At 49.7% G+C, this 13,169-nt stretch overlaps 1 protein-coding gene across 1 annotated transcript; it reads right to left on the reverse strand.

Moving 5' to 3' along the window:
• Nucleotides 1-1,531: 1,531 nt before the first annotated feature.
• On the reverse strand, nucleotides 1,532-10,471 carry LOC120532099 (protein TBATA-like). Its single transcript, XM_039758001.1, has 8 exons — nucleotides 10,456-10,471; nucleotides 8,656-8,871; nucleotides 8,199-8,290; nucleotides 7,384-7,467; nucleotides 5,210-5,291; nucleotides 4,185-4,344; nucleotides 3,172-3,222; nucleotides 1,532-1,669 (listed from the first exon to the last, which is right to left on the reverse strand). Coding segments are annotated over exons 1-8 (702 nt in total). The 3' UTR covers nucleotides 1,532-1,668.
• Nucleotides 10,472-13,169: the final 2,698 nt, after the last annotated feature.

Genomic DNA, 13,169 nt, shown 5'->3' on the forward strand with positions numbered 1-13,169 from the left:
TGTGTGGTGGTCATTTTATCAAGCTGCTTCACAGCAGAATTCACCGTGATGTCCTCTTAGGTGTGACATGGAGTGACATACATGGAGAACGGCTGAGAGGCTCCCACATTACGTTCCAAAAGCAGACCAGACAAGGCTCAGCCCAAATCAGCCAGTCCCAATCTGCCACCTGCAGGCTCCGGCCTAAGCCAGCCTGTATATGGGGAGCTGGTGTTCAATAGAAGAAGGTACAGTACTGCTGACTTCTAGTAGGAGGACATGTTGTGTTCCTTGATGCTTACCTTCAGAGCAGTCGATGGGTCAGCAACCTTGTGTATGGAGGCACTCGTGAGGTCCTGTACTCTTTCTCACCCATTCAGGTCTGCTAATGCATGGATTCTGGTGATGCCACCACCTCACTGTGGCACCAAATCTCAGTCCAGGCCCTTCATGGAATGAGCTGCCCACCTCCATTCTGACTTTCCCCTCGTTTTGTCTATGAAGCCTTTAAAGACTCTCATGTTCTGTGAATGTCTTTCTGATTGTTGGATTTGCAAGGTTCTTAATAGCCAAGATAAGTCGCTGCTCATGTGGTGTTCTGTCCGGTTTAAACCGCTTCACTTGTGCTGGTCAATTTTGTACCATCGTCTAGTCACACTTGTTCTGAAAACAGCCCCCCAGGCCGCTGGACACTTGATTTTGTTGACCTCCTTTGTAAAGCGATTTGGATAAAAGTATGTGAATGTAAATCTTGATGTTCCCTCATTCTAAACTGTTTTAAGGAAAAAGAGAAGATTTGAGATTAGCACATGCAGGTAAGAATTGCAGTGTACTCTGCACATGTGACAGTTATGACCCTAGAAACCACAGCCTGTGAACGCTGCACCAGAATGACCTGAGCAGCTTGCTCTGCAGAACCAAAAATCCAGGAGAGAGCGCGCGCGCAAGACCTGCATGGGGTGGAGTTGGACGTCATCTAGCCATGCCCATGTTAAACTCCAGGTGGTGGGTGGAGTCGGCTCTGGTCCAACCCATCCCTTGGACTTTGGGTTCTGCTGCATTTCCTCCTTAGACTGGCATTGGTACGTCACCAACATTAAGCCCCGCCTCATACTTCATGCCCCACCCCTTTCTGCAGGCTGCAGTGACGTGTACTGTCAAGGGTGTTAGCGGCCACTTCTGAAAATGAGTACAGAAAATGTGGGATCATCGAGGTCTGTAAGGTGAAAAGGGAGTTCATTGGCCTGAATTTGTGTCAAGAGGGGTTTGGTAGTTTGGGGAGCAGAAAGAAAATTGAAGGAGTTGAGAGTTGGTTGATGTCCTGCACTGTTGGAACGTTCTAAACGGTGAAGACGCTCCACTGATTGAGTCACACTTGATGTCAAAAAACAACTTGAACGAGTGAAGGGTGAGACTGTGTGATGTCAGCCCAAAGTGATTTAAAGAGCTGCGGTTACGACCTCCATAGTGCTCTCCCTTAGGCCAGTACTCGATCATCTTACAGACCGTCGGTCCTGAACAAAAGCAACTGAAAACAACGAGCCGTCCGTGTCAGATATTTTTATTTGTGCCAAGTCGTTCAAACTGCAGGGCCAGTCTCTTGTATTCTGTATTTGATTTGCCTCTCGTAGCTCACGGCCACACAGGTCTGCGTGCCCAGCTTCCAGCTGCCTGGTCTGCTGACTCGGACCTTGGGATGGAGAAGCACACAGATGATTAATGGGACCCCTTGACAAGGGCAACTCATTCTCAGTGTGTGCCACAATGCCAAGCGGCCGCCTGGCGCTCCAGACATGTGACACAATGGCCATGCCACGCGAGTTTTTAAGCCAGGTCCGACCCAAGAGGCTGGCACCTTGCAGCACTTGATTACTGTGATGCCCCTTGGGTGTCTCGAGTTGCAGATCACCTCTCCCTGACCCTCATGTCCTCGCTCTGTTAAAAAGGCCTCACCGTCCTGTGGGCGACACTTCACTCGTCACCAGGGCCAGAGCACAAAAGGCAGCCATGACAGGCGCTTCACATGACAAATAATACATGGCCATAAAGCTCGTCCATCATTTATTTATCGTTAGCCCTCGGCAGCGATCATTAAAGTCGAGTAGGTGGTCTGCAGGACGATTGGGTATAGGCTGTTGGACGTTTATTTTATTTAGCTGTGTAAGCCTGAAAACCACAGATTGTGGCACTTTAGTCAATCAGCTGCATTGGTTGTGCGTTAGCAGCTAAGCGAGGTTGTCTTTTGGCGAAGAGTCTCTTTCTTTGGGCGTCGTGCTATAGCCTCGCACTTCCAGACAGACACACACACTCACTCACAGGCGTTTATATATAAGATGGCGCCTTTACATTCTCAGCCTTGCCTCATTTTCCAGAGCTACACTGCCGTTGTGTGTGTGAGATTTTAACGAGGACTCGGCGACATTCGACATGTTAAAAATGATTCAGACCCTTTCTCTGAGGTTTTGTTTCTCATCACTCTTGAAACTCGTGAACTGTCACTCTGCTAAGCTTCATCTTCACTCCGGTAACAGTTGGCACTTTGTTGGCTTGACTTATAAAGTGCGACTCTGGCAAAAAAAACACACGGCTTGTCGATTTAAGCGAGACTCGCTGAGTGGGCTTGGTGGAATACCCCCAGTTGAACCCGTGAGGGTCGCCACAATTTAAGATGTCCTAAACCTCAATAGGGGGCGCCACTTGTTGGTTTAAGCCAGGCCTGCTCACTGAGCGCGCTTTGTGCAGTGCACCCTGGTGGGACACACGAGGTCCTTTAAGATGGCTGATGACCGTACACCTCAGTAGGGGGCGCCACACGTCCATTTTAGCCAGGCTTACTCACTGAGCGCACCTCATGAAGTGCGTGTCTAATCAGACTCCAGCTTCTTAAGACTCGTGTGGTCATAACATTTTAAGAGTTTGATGACCGTACACCTCGATAGGGGGCGCCACTTGTTGGTTTAAAGCCAGGCTTACTCCCTGAGCGCACTTCATGCAGTGCTCCACGGTTAGACTCATGAGGATCTCCACCCTCATACTGTCGCAGTGCTTTAAGATCAGTCAGTAGGTGGCGCCACTTCATTCCGTTTTCAGTAGTTTGGTGGCCCAGAACACAAACGTCACATTTTAATGACAACAATAAAATGACAAGAACATGACTGGCACGCAGATGGCAGTAGAGGAGCCGACACTTACTAGGTTGGAGGGTTCAAGTCTCTCGGCTTTTTCTGTGCGGGACTGGAGATCCTGCAAAGACAGAGGAGTCGAGTTCAAGATGAGACGCCGCACATGTCCAGTAGGAGGCGCTCTGACATGACTTTATACAGCCTTTGCAAGCCTGTGACATTGAGTGATTCATCTTATATAGCGCCTTCTAGAACTGTCCAGCCTATAGATGCCCAATACTTGGTGCCCAGAGGTGAGATGTGGGTGTAAGGCCATCAGGGGGCATTTGTGCACCTGCAGACAGACGGAGACATTGGGTTGGTTTAACCCAACTCTTCATCTCTGTCGTCATTTTTATAGCGCCTTTCCCCACACCTGCCAGTTCATATTTTAGAACACCCTTCATGTCTTTTAATTTTATATCCCCCTATTCTCCTCCACCACTAGTTGTCATTCACTGCCCCTCAATTCAGACCCTCATAGACCCCCATTTCCAGCTTTGGGGTGCTGATACTGATACTGCTGAAGATTCTAGTGCCCCCTGGTGGCTCTTGCATATACTGCACAGTAAGTCTGTGGGTCTTGTCCTTGGCTTTATAGTAGGGTGGTCTCGGTTTAAGCCCCCTTCCCTACCGGGGTGCTATTTGACTTGAGTGAGCCACCTCAGCTCACACTCGCCTATATAGCGCCTTTCATCTCTGTTTCCTGTATGTGTAAAAAGCTGTGTTTAGCTTCAGTGTTGAGGTCCAACATTTAAAAGATCTCATCTGTGGTACCCATCACTCTTCTGTAGTATAGCGCCATCTCGTGGCAAGTCAGCCCTGTTGGACTGAGGAGCTGCAGGCCTCCCTCCGTCTCTCGCTTCCATCATTCACACTCACTCGTCCAGCTGATCGTGATGGAGGCCAGTGCCAGCAGCTTGTGGTACCGGGCAGGACCTGATGCTGGTTGGGGTGCCAGGCCATCACAGGGACAAAGCAGGTGCACAGTAGCATGTGACACCCGCAGTGGGGACCTCAGAAGATGAGCTCATGTGACCTCACCTTACTTTCTTCTGGCTTTTCACTGGTGTAGTTGGCAAGTCAGATGAAGTGCAGGGCACTGCAATCGCCGGAAGCTTCTGCTCCTCACTCTGGGTGGGCTGAACCTCAGGCTGGCAACCACTCGTCACACGGTGGATCAAACTGAGCACTTTGTCTTTTTCTGAAAGAGAAAATGGGAGGACAAAGTGACAACCGCAGGTCAGTGCCAGGGACCTGCCCTGTCAGAAAATGGACGATGAGTAACAAGACAACCAGGTGCCATGTCCTGGACTATCACAGGGCACAAGCGCAATAAGGTGCACCAACCTGGGATCTCAGAGGAAAATGAGGTGGCATCAGGGCACAGCCAAGAATGGCACTGATTGAATTGGGCTCAAGAGTGTGCCCATCGACTCACTCCACTTAACACCAGCCTTTGTGACTGGGAAAGACTTGGACATGGGCAGAGCTGGGCAATGCCACACAGATGGCAGCTCAGCCAGGAGTTGGAGTCCAGCATGGACTGTGCCAGTCGGCCTTACATCTGAGATGAGTAAGCTGTCTGTCTATGATACTGGACCTTTGCCATCTATTGGTCAGTCTATCACTGTTATATAGTGCCTTTCAGGTGACATTAATGGTACACACAGTAGATCAGATGGCCATCCCAAGTGTCTCACAGTGTCCTGATTTGAAGGCCTTCAAAGTGCCACTTTGTCCCCCAGGTCTCTCTCTAAGCCTGGCCTATGCAGAATGGCATCTTAAGGCACACCGGGTGGCACAGCTGGCCATTTATTACCATGGGCACTTGAGGTCGGGTCCAGTTGTGCCCCCTCACTTGGCACTACACTCAACACAGTCTGATGGGTTGGCCTCAAGGTGGCATTTTATTTTAATCCACTGACACCCTCCTGGCGTGAGACCAGTGCCCATTCAGGCCACTCTACTTGTTTTAGATTGCTGAGGGTATGAAGAGGTCTGCCAGGTGCCAGTTGGCAATGGGACAGAGTGACCAGGGTGAAGCAAATCTCTCTTTGTGGACCTACCTGTGTCACTCGCAGTGAGAAGCCACGTCTGGACCGCGGTCAGGGAGTCGGTGTGTAAAATCTGGCACAGCAAGTCGAGGACCTGCAAGAAGAAGCATTGGCAAGACATGAAGGGAGGCAAACAACCAGAATCGGGGGCACGTCTAGGGTCGCCCTACAGGCTGCCAGTTGTCCAGTGTGAACCCCCACTGAGCCGCTTTTTTCAATGATCAAGAGTCTAATGCAAGTCCCTGGGTGGCTGCAGCTCGCGCCAGAGCCATACGGTGCTAAGCCACCGACCGTCATGGAGTAGAAGGCGATCATCAGACGGTGACATCTGTGCCGGTTCTGTGCTGTTTGCACTACAGGACACCCACCTCTCCTTTGTTAAATGGGTGCGCCACAGAAGATGGCACTTGATGTGTGGCATCAGAGTTGCTGACCGCATCTCGCTGAGTGACAACACGCCGTCCTGGCCTTGTCAGTCAGTGATGAACTGTGATGCTGTAACTACAAGTGGAGGGTGCTATTACTCTGCCACCACTCTACACTAAAAGTGCCCTGTGCCATTTACATAAGACAGACACTATATTGGGCAGACTGCCACTTCTGAAGCCCTCTGCATGAGACACCAAGACATGAAAGGTGCTAGAAAATGTGACAGTGTGGGAAGGAGGTGACAGACGATCTTCAACTGGCAACTGAAGCGCCTTCCAAGTGCCAAGTGTGGGCAAGCAGGGGGCAGAGGGTCCTACAGGCCTAAGCAGCTGAGATGTCTGGGGGCTGGGAGGGACCCCCAAAGCCTCTGAGTGGCTCACTGGCCTGACACAGGTATGGCAGCGGATTCTCTTCAAGGGGGACATGTGGTGACACAGACCCCAAGGGCTACAACAGGGGTGGGCAAAGTCGTTCCTGGAGGGCCGCAGTGGCTGCAGGTTTTTGTTCCAAGCCAGTGGCTTAATAAGAAGCCCCACTTGTGCTTCACTGTAGTTGTGTCACTCGCTCTTCAGTTTAGACTCTGGCTGTAGTCTCGATTTTGAACTGCTCCTTATTAGCAGTAACCTGCAAATGGCAAAAGAAAACCAGCTGGGCGCCGTTTACACCTCTGCGTGTTTATCGTGCACTATTGGGTTTAATGAATTGCTTGGAAGGAAAGTGAAGGACTGCAAATTACTAAATCCCTTTGAGCCTTCAAATCATTTGGATGATATCCTTAGAAAGGCGGAAAAAATGTAGGATATGAGAACGAGCCGAGATGGCAGAGTTGAAGCACCAACACGCCGTGAAATGAAATTATTGGCAAGCATTGCTACCTAATTAAGCAACTGGCTTGGAACAAAAACCTGCGGCCCTCCAGGACTGACGTTGCCCACCCCTGCGGTGTAAGGGGGTGGAGGCCACCAGAGGGAGCTCCATGGAGACGGCTAAAGGGCCTTCAGGGGCCCACCGAGTGTGGCAGGGATTAGAGCGGGTGGGCTGCCGGGACCCTGGAGGTGTCGCCTCATCTGAAAGAAAAGTTGGGCCTGGAAAGACCACCAAGGTTTGACTTTTATTTAGTCGTGGTCTCCTTTTACTCATTCCTCCTTTGTCTCTTCTGGAATCATACTAATAATAATACTAAATAATAATAATACTGTGTTCCGTGTTTTTGTTTTTTTGATCTGAATTTTTTAATACTTAAGGCAGACTGAGGTGAAGGCAGCAATATGCAGCGGGAAATGGCATTTAAAAATCCGACTTGAGCTCATTTGAAAGGTGCTGCGTTCTTAAGTTGACTTATTAGGCTGACGTCTTTATCCAAAGCGACTTACAATGTTCGTGACTCAGCTGGCTCCCTTTTGTTTTGGTTTGTCCAATCAGAGCACGCAGGCAGGACAGGTGACTCGCTCAGGTGCCACAGTGTTGTCCGCAGTGGGATTTGAACCAGAAGGCCACACTGCCTGCCTGCAAGGCGCTATATAAATGACATGAGCATAATAAAGAATGTAAGATGTGTCCTATTTAAGAGAAATGAATATGAAAGGCACTATATACAGTAAAATATACAGAAATTAAAGCATAAATTCACCAAAAAAGACAAAAAAATGTGCTTTCTGAAACTGAAAATAGTGCTAGCCGGATATGAGGGGCGCTATATAAACAGAGCCGGGCACTCGCTCTGCGCTGAGCGCCACCTAAAAGAGCCAGCGACTTACCAGCAGCTCCTCACTCCGGCGGCGCTGGTCTTCACGAAGCCTGCCTGTGGAGGTCACTCGCCCGGCCAGCTGCTGACCGCCCTGCTGTGGGACAGGAAAGACACAAAATGAGCAAAGAGCCAAGGCCAGCGTCCAGCAACCTTCACAAGTATACATCTTGCCATATAGCGCCTTTCATGCCGATTATACAAGGCCTTCACATCTCTCTTACTATGACGTGGCTCTCAGATGGGCCCATTATAGCGCCTTTCATGCCTGTCCACCTTCTTTCATATCGATGGTATTGTGCTTTTCTTCTCTTCCCTCCTGCACAGGGTTTATCCTCTTTATTTATCTATTATATAGCGCCTTTCATCTACTGGTCTCCCTGCCTTTAACATTCAGTCCCCTTCATGCCTGTCCGTGTTTGTTACTTATATTACAGTATGTGTATAATATGGCGCCTTTCATCAGTCTGTCGGCCTATCGCATACAGTGCCTTTCATTTCTAGCTAGATATTGTATGGTCAGTGTTTCCTATTTATCTGTTCTGTAAAGATTACGTCAATACGTATATTATATAACGTCTTCTATTATATAGCGTCTTTCCTTTCTCGCTGGCCACGGTGTGGTGTTTTTCAATGTGTATTTATTATGTTTAGCTTCTCACTTGTATCCATTATATAGCGCCTTTCCCATCTATCCATACATCTCTCTATTATATAGTGCCTTTCATGTCTCATGCACTGCCCTTCCATGCTCTCTGCCTGAACAGATGCATAACACAGCAGCGCCCCCCTCTGGTGGACCCCGAGGTTGTCTTTTGTCCTGCTCACCTCCAGCAGCGTCACCTTCCTCTTCTCTGCCGCTGTCCCCAGCCCCGCTCTCGCTGTCAGATTTCTCAGTTCTTCTCTCCACAACTGCAGCCCTGAGTGACACAAAGAAAGAGGACGATGGCCAGGGTTTTCCTTAAGAGCCAATGGCACCTGTTGGCATGGTGGGTACTCGATATAAGGGCTGACCACAGGCCAGTCTGTGTTTTATAAAGTGTCTTTCACAGCAGGTGCCATCACACTGGGCTTTCTTCTCACAGCCTGAACAGTCACTGGCCGGCTGGCACAGATTTGGAATAGAAGATGGAGAGCCTCGGCTTTTAGATGCCCAGCCACTTGCCCACTACCTTCATTTGCATTAAGGAGGCCCATGGGCTGGTGACATTGGCATGGCAGCAGGGCTTTAAAGGGCTGCTGGGCTCCCCAGACTTCTGTCCCAGTGCCATCTCCTCAGACTCACCCACGTGTAACACCGGGAGGCCAGTGGCTGTCACCGCTGCAGGGCCCGATGCCATCGCAGGCTTCCAGGAGCAGCAGGCGTACTCGCTGCCCAGGGCTGTGGAAGGGGACATCATCATGAGGTAACTCCTGGCCAGTCCGGACTTCTCGAGGTGGCATGGCATGGTCAGAAACAAGCAGTCGTCGTTCACCGAGCAGACAGGGGCATCATTGACACCTGCAACACACACAGCAACACCTATAAGGAATCTGAGGGTCTTCAGGTGGGCCACTTGGGGGTGCTGTCCTGATGACTGTACAGGAGTGGGCACCCGAGACAGTTTGGATCACGTCTTACACTCCAGTCCTTGTTCAGAGTGACTCTGACAGAAAGAGAAAGCACATATGGGGGTCCGGCCCTCTAAATGGTGTCCACTGGGGTAAAGCGAGTAGTAAATGACAGGCCTGAGCAGAAATGGAGTGGCCAACACAACCCACATGCCACCAGCTGGGGCAACAGAGAGCAACTCGACAGCAGGACCCTCAGCCCCAGTGTTAGGACCCCGTCTGACCCTGGATGTGAGCACACCAGGAGGAGGTGCCCTGCCATCTGCTTAATAGAATAATAAGCTAGGACCCCTCTAGTGACCGGTGTGGACAAGCAGCTCCTCACAAAGCAAGACTTTCAGAAGGTAATGTCTGATAATAATGGGCAGCAGCCGAGGGCATGAGGGTCTCCGGCACGGCTGGGAGCCGCTCTGACTGCAGGGTCACTTCCTGTAGCTCCCATGCCACCTCTGATCCCACCCTCACGCCCCCTGTTGGCTGCCAGTGGATTGGAGGTGACAGGCAGAATGAGCTGGCACTGAGTAACAAAGTCTAATATTAATAATAATAATAACCCAAGAATGTCTTACAATTGAGTAGTTTAGTGTTAAAAGTTTAAGAATTGCTATGCAGACCTCGGCCTGGACTTCACTCCTAAGGGCTGAGCTGCACATCCACTCGGCAGAAATCAAAAATTCAGCAACAACAAACAAACAAACAAACAAACAAAAATAATAAAATGAAATTAAAAAAGAAAACGATGTTATGATGTCGTACTGTAAAGGGCTCGGAGAGAAAGGCACTATATAACCGATAGGTAGATAGATGATAACACAAAAGGCACTGCATGCTAGATGGGAATGAAAGGCGCTATATAAGAGGTAGATGAGCCCAACTCTGAATAACAGTGAGGTGGTCACCTCTATAGAGTGACAGTTGAGGGGGTCTTTCATTCTGCACAATGACTTGCCTTTAATGTGGCGCACCCTCTGCGGCTGGGGGTGATGCCGGGTGAAGCTGCCATCCCACGGGTGCCTTTCGCTCGGTTCAATCCAACTGATGAAGGGCGGGAATGCCGGCGTCCCCTTCTTCATCCTCTTGCTTGGCTCGTCTCTGTCATGGGACACAGGCAGGTTTCAGTGACAGTTTCAGAGGACTTGACCCCCACAGCACCCGTGTGACTGATGGGCAGACTTTACATGAGGAGAGGATGCCCAGAGAAGTCGCCCGGTCTCTCCACTGGGGTCGCCGCCCGCTGACTCTGTGACGTCACTGACACTGCTTTTCCCAGCCCCTGCAAGTCACTCATTTATTTTTTGTCACTTTTCTGATCCCTTTCTGGATTTGCCACAAACGCCATAAAAGGAGAAAGCGAACACCCCAACCCTAACCCAGACGGCGACCTGAGGCTCCAAGTTAAAAACTTCGAGAGGCCGGGAAATGAACTTCAAGTTCAGGTCTGAAAATTAGACATCAAATGTCACCTAAGACGTACCAGGGACACCAGACATGTTGGGGAGCCCAAGCACGGGGCTTAAAGACAGAGGAAACTCAGAAGGGGATGGCGGGTCGTGCGCCCATAAAGGGGCGGTGGGCCGAGCACAGTGTATATAGCGCCTTTAAGACTGGGCTTCAAGCGACTGCTTGATCTTCAAGTTACCATCGTGCACATCAGCCTATAAAGGTTTGGGGTTTGTTCAGTTACTTTCACTGCCCACCTTGTGCTGCCCCAAATTAAGCAACCGGCTATCTGACAGGGGGTGTGAAGGATTTGGTTTTGAGCCCCCATTATTCATGCAGCACATTATTCATAGGACTCAAAACTGTGTGTATGCGCATTGTTGGTGCTCGGGGGTCCCGATCTAACGCATACTCTGCACACCCGCAATATTCGCTCTGAATGGATGGATGGACAGATTATAGAGATGGACCTCCATAATTTGATAATGTTTAGCTCTCTATGGCGCATGAGTGGTGTAATAAAGACCCCCGTCTTCTCCATGAAGTTCAGGCTGAGCCTGGAATTGTGGGCTTCAGCAGTCCTGCTTTTAGTTTCGGGGTCGCAGTTCATTTGTTTACCTACAGCTGTCACTCTGAGCACCGCAAAGAGACTCAGTTCAGGCGCACAGGGGGCTTCAGTCCATCGCAATGAATTCACAGTTTCTGAATAAGAACACTTAACAGGGGGTCTCCTGTCAACCAATCAGCTTTCTTTATAATAACATAATGGGACATCTCTAGTTGATGTCACCGTCATTGTGCTCGTCCCGGTGAGGGTCACAACACACCGATCTAACCTGACAAGACCCCCCGCTCTCCTAATATCTGAGGCTAGCAAGTCCAACGAGAAATGCAGTCCTTCCATTTTGTCCGGGCGGCAGTGCCCGGTGCACCCACCACGGGGGTCCAGCCTGCTTTCCTGCTCCATCGGCTCGTTTCTGTGCGGAGAAGCAGCACGTCATCCACACGAAGGAGCCTCATATTGTCCACAATCGCATCGTTTGGACCAGCAGTTGAGGATGGGATGGGGGGGCGACCGGTAAACTGGCAGTGTCCCCTGGGGACTTGGCCGTGTGCCACCACCGTGCCCTGTTCGCAAAGAGATTCGCTGGCCAGTCGTACAATGACGTCCTCCAGTAAGTGCAATCATGAAAGAGTTCTTAACAATGTGATTTATATAGCGCCTTTTACTAAATAAGTACCGTCAGGCAGTCTTCATTTTAACCCGTTCCAGACTGAATGTTATCTGACTAACCACTTGCTAAGTCACGAGAGATCGTTTTAAATTAGCACTCGTTAATAAAGCGCCTTTTAGAGGAAGGACTTGAATAATAAATCGATCACCCGTTCTGATGCATATTTTTTTTATTTATTTATTTGTTTATTTATTTATTATTGTTTATTTACGGTGAAGCGCCTCGTCCTCCTTTCATGTATTTAAATAGGCTTCACATATAAACGTTGATGTTGCCGGTTTAACTCATTAATTAAAGATGCAGCGGACGGACAGGCTCATCTAAGTAAAACATGGAGACGGTCTAAGTGTCACCTTACAGAGATGGACGGGTACGTTAAGACCCCTGGACGATCCGGGGACACCAATGAGGATGCCGAACGTTCGTCTCCAAACCTCCGTCATTTAAAGCTGCGCCTTGGCAGCAGAACTTTCGGCTCGACGTTTCTTGCTGAAGTTCTTCACCCGCTGGCATCTTCTCTACAGGACCCTGAGGTCCCCCATTCGGGACGAGCCAGGAGGGTACAGAAGAACATCGGACGCAAGGCAGAAACGAGGCGACAGCATGGAAACGGGCGCCTGGTACAAGCAAACGGACGGCTGGAAGCTGAGCCCGCTCGAGCTGTGAGCGCACCGGCTGTGCCCCCTTATATCTGAAAAATAAAAAGGTGAGGCTTCAGTCAGGTACGAGGGGTCTTACCTGCGGATGGAAAACGCCTGACTGGGAACTGCGGGAGCTGAGGATTTATAATGGGGCGGTGGTGGGCGGGGCATTAGTGATATGATGGGGCGGTGACTACATCAAAATGAGGAGGACGTCAGCTGCCAATCACCTCATTAGAGCGCCGCCTTACCTCCGCGCACGCGCACGCGGAGGGTTTGTAAAGTTTTGGGTAACTTCTGAGGGTTAGGGTTCAAATTGCGTGTTCAGGTCCAGGACTTTGGTGGTCCCTCGCGTGCTAAGGACGAGCATCCAAAACTGGCCAGTCCAGGGCCGGTGTTCTGACGATTTGTCCTACTTTGTCGAAGTATCCTACTGTAGTTTATTTAAATGGCAGATACGGTATATACACTGTATATGTTACACTCATCCGTTGGTTGTAAGTCGTAACATTAAACTTATAACGTTATACCATGTTATCATTTAACATGTTGTATTTAGAAGTCGTCTATCAAATTTATGGAGATGTTAACATTTCTCAATTTATTGTATATGCATCATTTAATGCCCGAAAGAGACACAGCAAAGATTTCACAAGACAGTCATTACTAGTGCATGGATACAAAGTCACACATGAAAAATACACAACTTATAAAATGTTGACAGTAAATACCTATGCAGTAAACTGCGCATGCGTAGTATCAGTGAGTAGATCATTTCGATGGGTAGGATGTTTCGTTAGTACACCTGTTCCTCCCGCCTCCACGGTCAGCTTTTTGTCCCGCTCCCTCCCGACTTCACAAGATGGGGTGTA

Source organism: Polypterus senegalus, chromosome 7 (genome assembly GCF_016835505.1).
Source record: "Polypterus senegalus isolate Bchr_013 chromosome 7, ASM1683550v1, whole genome shotgun sequence".
Lineage (NCBI taxonomy): Eukaryota > Metazoa > Chordata > Cladistia > Polypteriformes > Polypteridae > Polypterus > Polypterus senegalus.

Excerpts from the sequence above, each read along its gene's own strand:
- LOC120532099 (XM_039758001.1), bottom strand. Across the intron at positions 7,468-8,198 it reads GGAAGGTGACGCTGCTGGAG|CAGGGCGGTCAGCAGCTGGC; the intron begins GTGAGCAGGACA and ends CCTGTCCCACAG. Across the intron at positions 5,292-7,383 it reads GCCGGAGTGAGGAGCTGCTG|GTCCTCGACTTGCTGTGCCA; the intron begins GTAAGTCGCTGG and ends TTCTTCTTGCAG.